Source organism: Gorilla gorilla, chromosome 4 (assembly GCF_029281585.2).
Source record: "Gorilla gorilla gorilla isolate KB3781 chromosome 4, NHGRI_mGorGor1-v2.1_pri, whole genome shotgun sequence".
Classification (NCBI taxonomy): Eukaryota; Metazoa; Chordata; class Mammalia; order Primates; family Hominidae; genus Gorilla; species Gorilla gorilla.
The window spans coordinates 29,673,779-29,689,838 of NC_073228.2; the positions used below are offsets into that span (position 1 = coordinate 29,673,779).

Sequence of the window (16,060 nt, forward strand, 5' to 3'; positions counted from 1 at the left end):
TTTTCAAGATAATATGTGTATGCTTAGTCTAGTTACTTCCACATGATAATAATAGCTAACATTCATTGAGCTCTTATAATGTGCTAAGCACTTCACATGTATTGTCACACATCAGCCCCACAATTGTCCCATAAGGTAGGTATTATTATTATCATTCCCTTTTTATAGATGAGGAAACTGAGATTGAGAAGTTAAACAATGTGTTGAATTTGTGTACCAACAGCAGGCTTTACTAAGTGTCTTTGAGTTGGAATGAAAAGTAGAATTTTGTGCATCCTCTATTCTACATCTGACAGAGAGATAGGAGAGTATAAAGAGACTACTTATTGAGGGGCAGAAGAATATTTTTACATTGTTGGTGGAATTCTACACTCTTAAGTCTCTCTAGGTGGGAGACTGGAATGCTTTGAAGGAGTATGAATTGAAAAGACTGATAATAGCAACATTTGTTTAAGATAATGATAAAAATAGATTGAGGTGATTTACTCTCAGCGCTACTTGCTGGAATAAATAATGCAGTTGGTGTGTGTTATTTATTTAAAGGATGAGAATTAAAGGTTTGAAAGATGAGAATGTTTCTTCATCCTTTATTCTCAAGTCTAATTCTGGCTCTGCTCTAGTCCAAAGGCTACTTTCGGAGGTCTGAATTTGCTGTACCTCATCTCTGAGTCAGAGATTTTTGAGAGCCCCTGGTAGTTTCAGCATGAACAAGAGTGTCTTATATTCCAAACTGGATTTCTAAGCCCACCCAAAATTATTCCTGGAAAAGTCTTGTTCTGCTGGAATTCTTTGGCCTGAGATAGAGGAGGCTAAAATTTCTTGGTTGTCTTAGGTCCTCAGTGGGGCCCTTAGGTGGTCTGAGGTCAGCCTTGCAGTTTTAGAGCTGGGCAGGACTGTGGAGATGAGGGAATAAGGTCTCATGTTGTAGCACAAGGGCATTTGCCCAGATACCTTCTTCTCCTTAGTTTTGGACCAGACCCTGTGGAGTTGGATGTTAGTGAGAGCTGACTGCCATGTTAATATCTTCATAATGCTTCTGAGAAGGCTGTTTTTGCTCCTTTCCTTCTCACTTACCTTACTATTTCTATTATAGACTTTCTGGGTAGGGCTGAAGTCTCTAGAAGCCTTGATAGGATTTCAAACAATAGGATTCCTGGGTTGCCAGCTAAATCTAAACAGGTCTCCTTTTCTGGAACTATGGAGGGAAAACAAAAGATAGATTTTTAAATACCTTCTGAAATAAGAAATTGACCACCTCTTTACTGATTATTTACAATAATAATATCAAGTCAGGAACTAGAGGTACAGTAAAACATTAAAAGTCTGTTCTATTTGGTAGAAAGGCCATTTTGGTTACTGAGCAGACAGAATAAAATGGAATGTTAAAAAATACTTTTAGTTCAATAACTTCTAAGAAAACGTAGTAATATTTTTAACACAAACATGAATTTTGTGTTAATGATTATTATCTGGTTCTAGGCAAAGATTCTAGGCAAACTCCCATTACTATAGTACTACTTGTAAGAAATAACTTCTCTTTATCCTAAGAACAGTTCATAGCTTATGAATGAATATATTTTCAAAACTGTATACAGTATTTGGAATTTGGAATGTTTATCCTAGAAAACATGAATAATGGTTAGCTTTTCCAAGGCAGCCTGTTAAACTTATAAACAAACCATGAGGGGATTAATGACAATATTTCAAGTACAACTACACATCATTTATAACCTTGGGGGAGAAATAATAGAAAAATTATTTTCTATTAGTTAGTGGAAGCATGTGACACCTTAATGCTCTCTAACCTCCAGCAGACTCTCCAGCCCTAGCACTGAGGGTAGAGGCTTCATCAGTGTGGGGAAGGTATTTTTTCAAGAACAGTAAATTATCGACACCCTAGATTTACATGAGAGTACATTTTTCTTTTTCTGAAACATAAATTTTTTTTAAATAAAAGGAATGCCTCCCAAAGTACTGCATACACTTGGTAAAGAATTCAGACATTATAGGCTGGGTGTGGTGGCTCACGCCTGTAATCCCAGCACTTTGGGAGGCCAAGGCGGGTGGATCATGAGCTCAGGAGATTGAGACCATCCTGGCTAATACTGTGAAACCCCATCTCTACTAAAAATACAAAAAATTAGCCGGGCATGGTGGTGGGCGCCTGTAGTCCCAGCTACCGGGAGGCTGAGGCAGGAGAATGGCATGAACCTGGGGGGCGGAGCTTGCAGTGAGCTGAGATAGTGCCACTGCACTCCGGCCTGGGTGACAGAGCAAGACTCCGTCTCAAAAAAAAAAAAAAAAAAAAAAAAAAAGACAAAATAATTCAGACATTATAGAAGGCAGCCACATTTTTCTACACCAGTCACTCTTTCAGTGTTCTCATTGGAGACCAAAGGGCAGTGTCTCTTGCAGTAGGTGTTTGGACAGTGCAAGTGCCTGCTTGATGTAGTTAACACTGTATCAATTTGTTTAGCAAATACTGTTCTGGAGAAGCAGTACAAAAGTAACTCACATCCCAGACTACACCTTCCTGACCTGTCTCCCGACTGGAAGCCTGTGAATGATGTTTGCTGTGCAGTGAGTTGTAGCTGCCCAACTGCCTTCTGTTCATAACATCTCTACTCACCCACTGCCTTGAGGAAGAGATTCTTATCTGTTAGAACCTTGATAAAGTCTGAGAAGTTCACCTTCCCATCTCCTGCAACAAAAATCTGAGACTCAGGACAAGGATAAGATGTATTTTAATTAGCAGAGTATATATTAAATATAAAAATTAAAACACTCTGGATGATTCAATATTAAAAACAGAGCATTTGAGGGCTGGAAATATGCTCAGGTGAGCCCTGGTCTCCTCGAAGTGGTCTTAGCACCATTACATGAGTCCTCCACAGCCCACAGAAGCAACGGTGGTTGTAAACATCCAGCCAGGAGCACCCAGCCATTGCAGTCTGTCCACCTGCTCCTTTCTCAGAGACCGGCCATGTTTGCAAGGAATCTGTCCTGTCTTCCCATGCTATAACCACCCCTATTATTCCTATTATAACATCCCCAAGCTGTATTCCATTTCCTCTAAAATTGAAGGATGATGAGTATTATTAGAGGGGTATGTGTATGTTTCCATGAAATAATAGAAAATTTTGACACAGTTAGTAGAAGCAAGTGACACCTTAAGTGACACTGAATGACAGGTGGAACTGATGTTGATTGAATAGGGCACTAGCAGTTGGGTGGAGAGAGAGGTGAGAGGAGATAATATGCTGAATATATTTTTCACACAGCATATCAGTTTGGGCTACTAATAATTCGGTCAGTATATTCACTAAAAACATTATCTGTGGCTGGGCATGGTGGCTCATGCCTGTAATCCCAGCACTTTAGGAGGCCGAGGCGGGCGGATCACGAAGTCAGGAGATCTAGACCATCCTGGCTAACACGGTGAAACCCTGTATCTACTAAAAATACAAAAAATTAGCCGGGCGTGGTGGCGGGCGCCTGTAGTCCCAGCTACTCAAGAGGCTGAGGCAGGAGAATGGTGTGAACCCAGGAGGCGGAGGTTGCAGTGAGCCGAGATTGCGCCACTGCACTCCAGCCTGGGCAACAGAGCAAGACTCCGTCTCAAACCAAAAAAAAACATTATCTGTATGCTTTAAAAATACCAACAAAAGTGCTGTGGCATTTAAAATTCAATATAGGTGGGACTTGATGGAAAAAGAAAGACTTGTTCTATTTTGATTCAAACAGAAACAAAAGGCTTCAATTCTCTTGGTAACATGTCATTATTAACATTGTTACTGCTTTTGTACATCAGGACAGGTAACCTGAATTTGATACTGAAATCAGACAATCACTCTTAGCTTCCACACAGTGTTTTTCAAATAGTCCATTTTCTAGGATTAATTTGATTTCACAACTTGTACACATACCTCACTGATCTCCTTAAAGGGACATACATACATACACACGCAGACACACACATATATGTGTGTGTCCCTTTAAGGCTATATATATATGTGTGTGTGTGTGGTGTATACATAGATATATGGATATATACATATATGTATATTTGTATATAGTATTCAAATATATAGTCTACAAACATATAATATACAAATATATATATTTGTACTATATATATTTGTGTATATATATATTTAACATATACAAATATATACACACACAAATATATATATATTTGGGGGGGCAAGTAAATAAGATTTGTTTCTCATGTTTATACAGTCATTAAAAGAAAACTATATATTCACAAAAATCTTTTATGAGAAAAACAATGAGAAGCCAAAGGACTCACGATCAATATCAGCACATTTCAATTCATTATAGACATCATGCTTGGTTAGATTCATTCCCAGCTTAGCTACAGTGCACATCAGTCCATGGAAATCAATACAGCCAGTTTTGTCCTTGTAGAAGAAGTTGTAGGCATCTTGGAAAGCTGGGGAAATAGGATTAAGTTATTCAGGACAGTTGTTCAAGAAGAAGTACATACACTAATAGGACTAGGACAGACAATATAGTTGACTGGAGATCATGTTCTAAAAAAAGGATTGCGAAAAAAATGAGTGCTTAATAGACATTTCTTATAAAGGACAGTATCCTTCCACGGAACTTGAACTGGAATGAACTAACTGTTGCAAAACCAAGTGTTGGTAGGTATAAGATGGCTTTCCAAAGATATCCACACCATAATCCCTTAACCTGTGAATATGCTATCTTACATGGCAAAAGGGACTTTGCACATATAATTAAGATAGATTATTCTGGGCTCAATCTAATTACGTGATCCCTTATATAGCTAGAAGCTGGAGAGACGTGGCAGAAATCAGAGAGGTTTAGAGCATGAGAAAGACCTGACCCACCATTGTAGATTTATCAGCCAGGAACTTCTCTGCTTGCTAAACAGGCTGAGAAGCTCCTGGCTGATAAACAGCAAAGAAACTGGAATGTCAGCCCTACAAGGGAAAAGAACAGAATTCTGCCAAAAATCTGAATGAGACTGGGAGCAGATTCTCCTCCAGGAGATCCTCGTGGATCACGAGGTCAGGAGATTGAGACCATCCTGGCTAAGGACAGGCTGGCCAACACCTTAATTTCAGTCCTATAACACACAGAGAAGAGAAACCAGCTGTACCCACCTGGACTTCTGACTTATGGAACTGTGAGATAATAAATTTGTGTTGTTTTAAGCTGTTATGTTTGTGGCAATTTGTTACAGCAGCAATAGAAAACTAATTTGTCAAATTGGACCCAAATCACATATGTGTGTGTGTATGTTTTGTATAATCCAAAGTTTTTCAAAGAAATAGTCAAGGCACTAACTGGAGCCAAAATTAGGTATGTATTTTCTGAAATTAGAGAATGAGGAAATAAACCTGGAACAAAATATATCCCAAATGACACCTGAATAAAACTTAACTTCATATCACATTCAAGTCTCAGCGTCTCTATGTATAACAGTGATTAATCTCCTACAGAGATAATGATACCTGCACTGTAAGTGTGTAATGTAAAAGGTAACATCTTTCTCCTTGATAAAAGGTAGGCTTCTCTAGGGCTGGAACCAAACTATCTCTGACTTGTTTCTGTTTTTCCCACTATCTCTTGCATGTTAGTAGGCAGTCAACAAATATTGATTGCATGCTTTCCATGGACCAGGTATTGCTCCAAGTGCTTTGGATATATTAGTGCGCTAAATAGACAAAGATCTGTGCCTTCATATAAATGTAACAAATAGGTAAACTAGATGCCATTTTAGAAGGTGGTATGTACCATGGAAAAAAGAAAAAGTAATTCTGGGTGGATGATTAGAAAGAAGAGAAATAGAATTCCTACACACTCCCACCTTCATGTCTACTTCCTGACCAGCACCTGTACCTGCATGATCTTCCTTTCTCTCTGTGCTGCAAATAAACTGTATGCTCTTACCCAGAGCCAATCCCTCCCTTGTGGATTGGAACTCATCCCCTCTCTCATATTCAAAATTTACTGAAGAAAGGGTCTCCTCTTAGGGAAGGGAAATATCATTTTTTCATTTTCTATTATATCAATCCTATTGTTGTATAAACTTTTGCTGTTTCTCCCTTAAAAAGTACATTGTGACCCCATTTCCCCCTCCAGCTATTGCTACCTCTGCCATTTGTCTCTTCTTCCTATTGAAAATTTAGTCATTTATGGCCGGGCGCGGTGGCTAATGCCTGTAATCCCAGCACTTTGGGAGGCCGAGGTGGGTGGATCACGAGGTCAGGAGATCGAGACCATCCTGGCTAACACGGTGAAACCCTGTCTCTACTAAAAATACAAAAAATTAGCCGGACGTGGTGGCGGGCGCCTGTAGTCCCAGCTACTCAAGAGGCTGAGGCAGGAGAATGGCGTGAACCTGGGAGGCGGAGCTTGCAGTGAGCCCAGATCGCACCACTGCACAGAAAAAATAAATAAATAAATAAAAATAAAAAAATTAGTCATTTATTTCTATCAGTGTGGATTCATGGATGTTTATTTTATACTTTGGGTTATAATCAATTCTATATTATTAATTTTTATTGCTCAAATAGAAAAAGTTGGTGGAAGGCAGAGTATATGGATACAGATGCTGGTAAGGAGGTAGACATGGAGGTGACAGTCTACGGAAATTCTAATCTGATTGCTTCAGTTTTCTTTGGGAAAGTAAGCAGACCAATTGACAGTAAGGATGGGAGATGCTGGGGATCTTGAAGTATTCAATAAATATTTGTAGAATGAACAAATTAACCTCTCATAGGAAAGTTGTGAGGATTAAGCACTGTAACGAACACATTTTCTAGTTTCCATATTTGATGTTTTGATATCTGGGGCCTTGCTGGCCCTGGAGGGACTGCCCCTCTCAGGGCTGGTCAATTCCTAGAATAGTGACTACTAGATTGTGAGTGTGTCTTTCCTCTGCAAACCATCCAATTCCATAGGCCATATTCCAGAGACCATATCCTCAACCACCTGCCTTCTCCACCTCTTAACAGTCAGAGACACTACTTCCCTGCCCTAGTCATCCCAGGGCTAGGTACCAGACAACTAGGGACAGCCCTTACATGCCAGAGCCCACTGAAGTTGTTTAAACTAGCTAACCCCATACCTGCTTACCCTGCCTTGTCCATTCCTTGTTGCAGAAACCACAATAGAGTTTCTTGTCCACATGCTGCCCCTGCCCACTTCCTGACTGACCCTGGTGCTTCCTCTTGTGGCCCCACATGCTTGGCATGCTGTGCCCTGTTTCTAGGGATCTGTGAGTATGAAAAACTTCCTTTGTGGCCATCATTTCTGTGTCTGCATGTCTCACCATATCTGACTAAAATAGACCCCTTAAAATGAGTACCAAAGTATCTTAAGGCACTTTAGAAATCTTAAAGGTCTATAAAACCATAAGCTGTTATTATTAAGGCATTTAGCTCAGTTTTACAATGAAAAATGCCAATCTGATCATGACAATCCTTTGCGTTTTCCAAACCAAAATTCCCAGCAATAAAGGTTGATTGATTATAGAATGAACAAATTAACCTCTCATAGGAAAGTTGAGGATTAAGCACTGTAAAGAACACATTTTCTAGTTTCCATATTTGACGTTTTGCTATCTGGGGCCTTGGTGGCCCTGGAGGGACTGCCCCTGTCACGGCTGGTCAAGGTGGATTGATTCTTTGATTCATTTCTGTCTCCTGGGTCAATTTCTAAATTGGTTCTAAATTTAGTGGGGTAAAGCATCAGCCTCTTCAGAAACCAGATGCAACCCAAACACAGCCACACTTGACTTCTTTGAATTTTTCTAGTGCATCATGCTTTCCCTTTTCTCTGGCCTTTGTAGATTCTGTTCTTTCTGCCTAGAACACTTCTGTCGGCGCTATTTGCCTGATTTACTCCTATTCGTCATTCAGCCTTCTCTGGGACTCCCTTTCTTCCCTCACAAGATCAAATTAGGAGGCTTTCCTTTAAGCTCCTATAACACTCCATACTTTTCCTATCATAACTTGTGTTATATTGTAATTTAAATGATTTATTCAGCAAGTTCATGGCTTTTTTTTTTCGAGACGGAGTCTCGCTTTGTCGCCCAGGCTGGTGTGCAGTGGCGAGATCTCGGCTTACTGCAACTTCCGCTTCCTGGGTTCAAGCAATTCTCCCTGCCTCAGCCTCCCAAATAGCTGGGATTACAGGTGCCCGCCACCACGCTCAGCTAATTTTTGTATTTTTAGTAGAGACAAGGTTTCACCATATTGGCCAAGCTGGTCTCGGACTCCTGACCTCAGGTGATCGGCCCGGCCTGCCTCAGCCTCCCAAAGTGCTGAGATTACAGGTGTGAGCCACCGTGCCTGGCAAGTTCATGGTTTAACAGCCTGTCTTCCCTATTAGACTTCCTATCAGGGCAGGGACCACGTCTGACTTGTTTTGTTGTTTCCCACACCTAGTACATTTTTGGCATTAAATAAATATTTGTTGTTTGGATGAATAAACTTTAGCCAGTGTAGCTCATTTTATATTGTTTTCTTTGAGAAATCCTAGGACTGTAGCTGTGTTTGTGTTCTTTATTACTTGATTTATATTTGTTCTTTTGTTATTTTTGTTCTTTTTGCGTTTGTTCTTTTCCATACCCACAAGTTCTTCTTTGAATACAGTTATTTGACCAGCACTGCCTAAATTCTAGGGAGATGTCCATTTAAAAGCAATTTCCCTCCTGTCCCACAAAAATGTAAGGTTTTTTCCCTTTCTCTCAAATGATGGTGGTGTAGACAACCCTTGAAATCTCAGATCTTTCTTAGAGAAGAAAGGATCAGACATATTAAGGAGCTGTTGTTTATGCTTCAATTTTGAGGATGATTCTCATTACCTGCCATTTGTGAAGCACTTAGCTTCTTTTCTTTGTGTTGTAATTGGCATTGAAGAGATCCTGGTAAGTCTCTATCCCTGAGGAAAGATATGAAAATATTTAGATTTACTACATATGTGAAGCCAGCAGATATTAGTCCTATTCATCAGTTTCTGCTTACTGGAATGACTGTAGCATCTCAATGTATCCAGTCTACTATCCTAAGGGATCTTCTATTTAGGATAGCCCATAGCTACAGGATGAACAGTGAGAAAATGTTGGCCACTGAGATCCTCCTCTGCCCTAAACTTGCCCATCACCCTTCCCTTAAAAAATTATAATTTCAGGCCAGCCATGGTGGCTCATACCTGTACTCCTAGCCCTTTGGGAGGTCAAGGCAAGAGGATCGCTTGAGCCCAGGAGTTCAAGACCAGCTTGGGCAACGTAGCAAGACCCTGTCTCTACAAAACATAAAAAAAAATTAGCCAGGTGTGGTGGCACAGGCCTGTAGTCGTAGCCACTCAGGAGGCTGAGGTGGGAGGATTGCTTGTGCCTGGGAGGTCAAGGCTGCACTGAGTCATGATTGCACCACTATGCTTCAGCCTGGGTGACAGAGTGAGACCCTATCTCAAAAAAAAAACCAAACCCCAAAAAACCAGTTACGATTTCCCCCATTTTACAAAATAAGAAACAGAAGCTCAGAGCAATTAAATAATTTGTCTCAGGTTATACAGATAGTAAATGGAAGACCTGAGATTCAAACCCAGATTTGTCTGACTCCAAAAATCAAGGCCATAATTCTTTACACTATTCCTGTTGTTAGAAAGAGAAGTTGTTTCAGTTTTCTCTTTTGCTGGCTCCAACTCTCAGCCTTGAGTTTCAAATTTTAAAACAGTATAAACATTGTTGTGGTGAATACCCTTACAGAGAAACCTTTGCATCTATGACTATTTTACAACTTTTTTTTTTATAACTTTTACAACTATTTTACAATCGTCAAATTGTATTTTTACCAGCATATGTATGGGTGTATGTATAAGAGAGCAAAATAAAGATAGAGAACACCTCTGAAAATTTGAAACCCTGGGTGACCTTTCATTTATTGAGGAAAGTAAAATCTGGAAAAGGCAGGAACATATTAATACTTTCAAGATACTTTGTACAGATCTGAAGTAATTTATTAGTTTAAGAACACAAAAATATAGCATGTAAAACTGAGTTTGCTTATAATATGATAAATAAAATTTAATTACATTTAAGTAAATGTGATTTAACTCCAAAATTTAATTATAACCAATTTTATAAATTTATTTAAAGTGCATTTAGTTTTGATACTTGTAAAACTAAAAGTTTAAAAAATATGAAATCTGATAGTTTTGTGGCTTTATAAGAAGCAGTTTAAAAAGTAAAACTAGGCCGGGCGAGGTAGCTCATGCCTGTAATCCCTGCACTTAGGGAGGCCAAGGCGGGTGGATCACGAGGTCAGGAGATCGAGACCATCCTGGCTAACACGGTGAAACCCTACCTCTACTAAAAATTAAAAAAAAAAAAAAATTAGCCGGGCATGGTGGCGGGCGCCTGTAGTCCCAGCTACTTCGGAGGCTGAGGCAGAAGAATGACATGAACCCAGGAGGCGGAGCTTGCAGTGAGCAGAGATCACATCACTGCACTCCAGTCTGGGTGACAGAGCAAGACTCTGTCTCAAAAAAAAAAAAAAAAAAAAAAGTAAAACTAGAAGAAATACTAAACATTGTAGTTAAACAAAAAATTATTATGGTTTATTAATTTAGTATCCCCTAAAGTACTTATTAGATTCAACTCATTTTCAAAGAGGGGCCTGGGAGAAAAGGAGGTGATAGTCTCAAAACTGTTCTTAACTTTTGAAAGTGGAATTTTATCTAACTTGTCTTATTTTCTCAGTTTTTACTAACATTGCTTTCTTCTTCTGGTGCTTCCTCTTTATTATCTACTTGAATTTCTTCTCTTTCTCTCATTCTTTCAAGACAGAGTCTCCCTCTGCAGTCCAGGCTGGAGTGCAGTGATGTGATCGTGGCTCACTGCAGCCTTGACCGCCCAGGCTCAAGGATCCTTCCACCTCAGTTTCCTGAGTAATTGGAACTATAGGTGCATGCCACCATACCCAGCTAATTTTTTATTTTTTGTAGAGACAAGATCTCCTTATGTTGCTCAGGCTGGTCTTGAACGCCTGGGCTCAAGTGTTCCTCCCCCCTCTACCTCCCAAAGTGTTGGGATTACAAGTGTGTGCCACTGTGCCCAACCTGTAATTTCTGAAGCTCAGGTTTGTCCTTATTCAGATAGGTTATTTTATATTTATTGTACAGATGTTCCTTGATTCATGATGGGGTTACCTCCTTATAAACCCATCATAAGTTGAAAATATTGTAAATTGAAAATGCATTTAATTTGCCTAACCTACATAGCTTAGCCGAGCCTACCTTAAATGTGCTCAGAACAGTTACATTAGCCTACATGTGGGCAAACTCATGTAGCACAAAGCCTATTTTGTAATAAAGTGTTGAATGCCTCATGTAATTTATTGACTCCTGTACTGAAAGTGAAAAACAGAATGGTTGTATGAGTATTTGAAGTAGAGTTTCTACCAGATGCATATGGCTTTTGTACCACTATAAAGTCAAAAAATGGTAAGTTGAACCATTGTTAAGTTGGGGACCATCTGTATTTCTAAATATAAACAAATTTCTTTTGCATGATGTAGAAGATGCAATACATGGAGAAATACTATGTTCTCAAGAAGCAGGAGGAAAGTAGAATTCAAGGCAGTGTAAAGATCTTTTATTTTTCTTTCAAGACAGGGTCTTGCTCTGTTGCCCTGGCTGAAGCACAGTGGTGCGATCTCAGCTCACCCTAACCTCTGCCTCCTAGGCTCGAGCAATCCTCCCACCTCAGCCCCTTGAGTAGCTGGGACTACAGGTGTGCACCATCACACCCAGTTAATTTTTGTATCTTTTTTGGTAGAGGCTGGTCTCAAATTCCTAGGCTCGAGTGATCCACCCGCCTCAGCCTCTCGAAGTGCTGGGATTACAGATGTGAGCCACCGTGCCAGGCCAGGCAATGTAAAGTTCTTATTATCTGTCTAAAAAGACACTCTTGGCACAATTTCAGACCTTATCTTGGATCAAACATTGGAGAAAGACTTTATTTTTCAAAGTTTCAAATGACTGAAGAACCTTACATTTGGAATGAACCCAATCCAGCCTTCCATCTAATGTAGGAATTCCCTTTACATGTAGTATTGTCTAGTCTTCGCTTAACTACTTTCAGTGACAAGGAACTCACTCCCTCAAAAGATAGCTTGCATAGTCAAGGACACTAGAAAAGATACACTCAAAATAGAAAGTAAATGGATAATTGTGAAAGAAAAAAAGTTCTTCTTATGATCTGATAAAATATAAATCAGGCTCTCATTTTTGCTCATTAGTGGCTGTTTATTGAAATTTGTTGTTAGGTGACTAAGAAAAAGCCATTGTTAATGTCACAGGTAAATCTCCCTTCCCAATTTTAGCCCAGGGTCAGTCATGGCTAATTTACCAGCTTTCGTTTACCAGCTATATTTGAAATATAGACCCTTTTTCTACACTTTGACTTGGTTATGGGTTTAGGTCTTCTTTATGATCTTCTAAATTTTTTCTTCTCTAAACTGGCACTCAAAATATCTCAAGGTATAACTGATAACTCCTTGAGCCCCCTAGGGTATTTTGTATCCTAACATAAAAACAGCTTCTCCTTTGGGAGGACAGGAGGGAGAATTCTGCTCTTCCTATCAAAAAAGATGTATATCTTTTTCTTTTCATAAAAAATATTTCTCTTCAATTCCGATGTTTTGTTTTATAACTAAACTTATAATAAATATTTGAAGAGTATTTTAATTGTTTCATCATAATCTTTATAAGCATTTAATATATTAATAATTTTTTTTTGAGATGGAGTCTTGCTCTGTCACCAGGCTGGAGTGCAGTGGCACGATCTCAGCTCACTGCAACCTCTGTGCCCCCGAAGTTCAAGCAATTCTCCTGCCTCAGCCTCTCGAGTAGCTGGCACCACAGGTGCACACCACCACGCCTGGCTAATTTTTGTATTTTTAGTAGAGACGGAGTTTCACCATGTTGGCCAGGATGGTCTCGATCTCTTGACCTCATGATCTGCCCACCTCGGCCTCCCAAAGTGCTGAGATTACAGGTGTGAGCCACTGCGTCCGGCCAATAATCTTAATAATTTTCTTTTTTTTAGGGGCTTCCCAGTAAAGATTGGAAAACCTGCTAGACAAAATTCTAAAAGAGCTGTAACACTAATAATTCTTTATCATAATACATTTATCACCCTTAATCATTCATTACCTACCTTTTATTGTGGGAGATGGGTACTTTTGTTAGAGGATTCAGCTTAAGTTTTGGTTTAATTTCTGAAACTGCCATGTGGCCAGTGACTCTGTCTGGAATTCAGAATATACAATTAAGAAATCAGTTTACAGATTCATTCTTTATATTCTTTTGCAACTTTTTCAGCTCAAAGCCTGGAGTTTGAAAAGTCTAGGGCCTCAAGGAATGGTAATAGATGCAAACTCAAGTTAGAGGTATGCGTAAAGTTGGAATGCCATGTGGAAAGGCCCCTTCGTTGTTCCCAGATTTCTAAGCAAAGTTGCTTGTCACTGCTCCCCCTTCAATTAGTGTCACTCTGATCCTACGTAAAAATAAATGCTAAGTGAAATAAGCCAGACACAGAAAGACCAACGCTATATGATCTAACTAATATGTATAATCTAAAATAGTTTAACTCATAGAAGCAGAGAGTAGAATGGTGGTTGAGGAAGGAGATATGGGGAGACAAAGTTTGAAGATGAATAAGTTCTGAAGATCTAATGAACAGCATGGTGACTACAGGTAATAATACTACTGTAATGTATACCTGAAATTTGCTAAGAGATTAGATCCTAAGTGTTCTCACTACACACACACACACACACACACACACACGCACACACACACACACAAATAGTAACTAAGTGAAGTGAATATGTTAATTAGATTGATTGTGGTGATTGTTTAACAATGTATACATATATCAAATTATCAAGTTGTACACCTTAAATAATAAAAATGGTGCCATTTGACACAGATAATGAGCATTCTGGAAATATATGGAAAAAGTTACTTAAAGATGCTATTTTATTATGAAATCAGTAGAGCATTTCAAGTCATAATTGACAAAGAATAAAATGTATTTGCCTACTTGTTTACATCTTAGATACCTGCCTAGTAGTAAGTAGATTTTCCCAGGGTTTCTTTTGGGGAGACTCATCCCTGCCCTGTCACTTCTTGGGAACCAACTGTTGTTTGTTTGTTTGTTTTTGTTTTTGGATGTGTAAAAGGCTTTATTTGCAAGGAAGCAGGAATTTAATAAAAGAGACCAAATCCCATGTCATCGTCTGACTCTTTGGACACCTCCTCCTCCTCCTCATCTTCTTCTCTGCTGCAGTGGGGGTGGAACCAGCAGCAGGAGCTGCACAGCCTGGGGCAGCAGAGACAGCCACAGCCCCACCGGCAGGTACACGGGCAACCTTGCCAATACCCTGGGCAATGACATCTTCAATGTTTTTTCCATTCAGCTCACTGATAACCTTGTTGAGCCGGTCGTCGTCCACCTCAATGCCTACGCTGTCCAGGATCCTCTTGATGTCTTTGGCTCTGAGGGAGGTGCTGCCCCCAAGGGCAGCCAGCAGGAGGGAGGTGACCGAGCGCACTGGGGGCGGGCGTCTATGGAGGCAGTGGCAAGGCCTCCATGCGTGCGATCTTGGTGGAGTCAGGGAGGAAAAGCCCAGGTGGTCTTGGTTAACAGTAGGAATGGGGGTGGGATACAATGCAGTTCTGCTACCCTAGACCCCGGAAGGAACTCGTGAATTACCATCGCCTTTCGACTTGGCATAGTTTGAGAAACAGGGCTTATGGACCAGAAGCTGGGTTGGTAGGGCTTCCCCCTCTGTTGTTATTTGAACCAAGCCAAATGTCCAACAATGATAGACTGGATTAAGAAAATGTGGCACATATACACCATGGAATACTATGCAGCCATAAAAAATGATGAGTTCATGTCCTTTGTAGGCACATGGATGAAGCTGGAAACCATCATTCTCAGCAAACTATCGCAAGGACAAAAAACCAAACACCGCATGTTCTCACTCATAGGTGGGAAGTGAACAATGAGAACACATGGACACAGGAAGGGGACCATCACACACTGGGGCCTGTTGTGGGGTGGGGGGAGGGGGGAGGGATAGCATTAGGAGATATACCTGATGTTAAATGACGAGTTGATGGGTGCAGCACACCAACATGGCACATGTATACATATGTAACTAACCTGCACGTTGTGCACGTGTACCCTAAAACTTAAAGTATAATAATAATAAAAAAATGTAGAGTGTATTTGATAGTTCACTGACAAGAAAACTCGGTTGCTGACTTAGGAATAATGGATAATTGAATACTATTCAACCATGAGGAAAAAAAGTCTCTGAATGTTTGGTTAGAATTTGATCCATTTTCCCAGGTCTTCACCTCAGAGCCCAGAAGGCAGTTGTTTCTAAACAACTCAATTACAAGTCCTCAAAATCTGAAAACCTACCACAGAGCTGGGAACTCCGGAATGGCTCAACAATTCAGGCATTTGAAAGGTGCTGTGAAATCATCCCCATACCTCAAAATAATCATTTCTTTAAAAAAATACCTTCAATTCTCATAGATAATAGATTTTTAAAAAAGGACTTAGCATAGAATCCTACAAAATCACGATATTTACCTACTTTTAAGCCGTGCTGCCTACCACTTCTGGGCTTCAATCAGATCAGGAATCCAATAAAGGGTTTGTTCCATCACACAACTGTGACCTCATTCACCGCTCAGGCTCAAGCCCAGGGAGAGAATGACCCAGGAGCTCCTTCCAACCTTACAGCAAGTGTGTCTTCAGTGTGGTTCATTCAGCACCCTTGGTGTATATGAGGGTATGATTTATAAAATCTGAACATTTTGACACTGTTGGAATTTCAGGGAAGGGGGAGAATTTTTGTTTCAAGTTCTATATTAATATATTTTCATGTTAATGTCTTCATCAGGCTGGGTGTGGTGGCTCATGCCTGTGATCCCAGCACTTTGGGGGGCCGAGGCGGGCAGATCACCTGAGGTC

At 40.0% G+C, this 16,060-nt stretch overlaps 1 protein-coding gene, 1 long non-coding RNA gene, 1 other non-coding gene and 1 pseudogene across 3 annotated transcripts in view; 1 reads left to right on the forward strand and 3 right to left on the reverse strand.

Annotated features, from left to right (window-relative positions):
• EFCAB3 (EF-hand calcium binding domain 3) overlaps positions 1 to 16,060 on the reverse strand; it is a 46,303-nt gene that overhangs the window by 20,168 nt on the left and 10,075 nt on the right. The window contains 5 exon segments of the mRNA XM_031011278.3: positions 1,075 to 1,195; positions 2,630 to 2,701; positions 4,310 to 4,453; positions 8,864 to 8,940; positions 13,223 to 13,313. Of these exon segments, the coding sequence (XP_030867138.3) occupies positions 1,075 to 1,195; positions 2,630 to 2,701; positions 4,310 to 4,453; positions 8,864 to 8,940; positions 13,223 to 13,313 (505 nt within the window).
• Positions 13,110 to 13,172, reverse strand: LOC115934806 (U7 small nuclear RNA). The gene has a single exon (XR_004070551.1). It is a non-coding gene; the product is annotated as a U7 small nuclear RNA (small nuclear RNA).
• LOC115934689 (large ribosomal subunit protein P2-like) lies at positions 14,260 to 14,785 on the reverse strand (annotated as a pseudogene).
• LOC129533499 (uncharacterized) overlaps positions 15,804 to 16,060 on the forward strand; it is an 88,016-nt gene continuing 87,759 nt past the window's right edge. Inside the window, exon 1 of the long non-coding RNA XR_008679766.2 lies at positions 15,804 to 15,878. This is a non-coding gene — a long non-coding RNA (uncharacterized lncRNA). The remainder of the gene's footprint in view (positions 15,879 to 16,060) is intronic.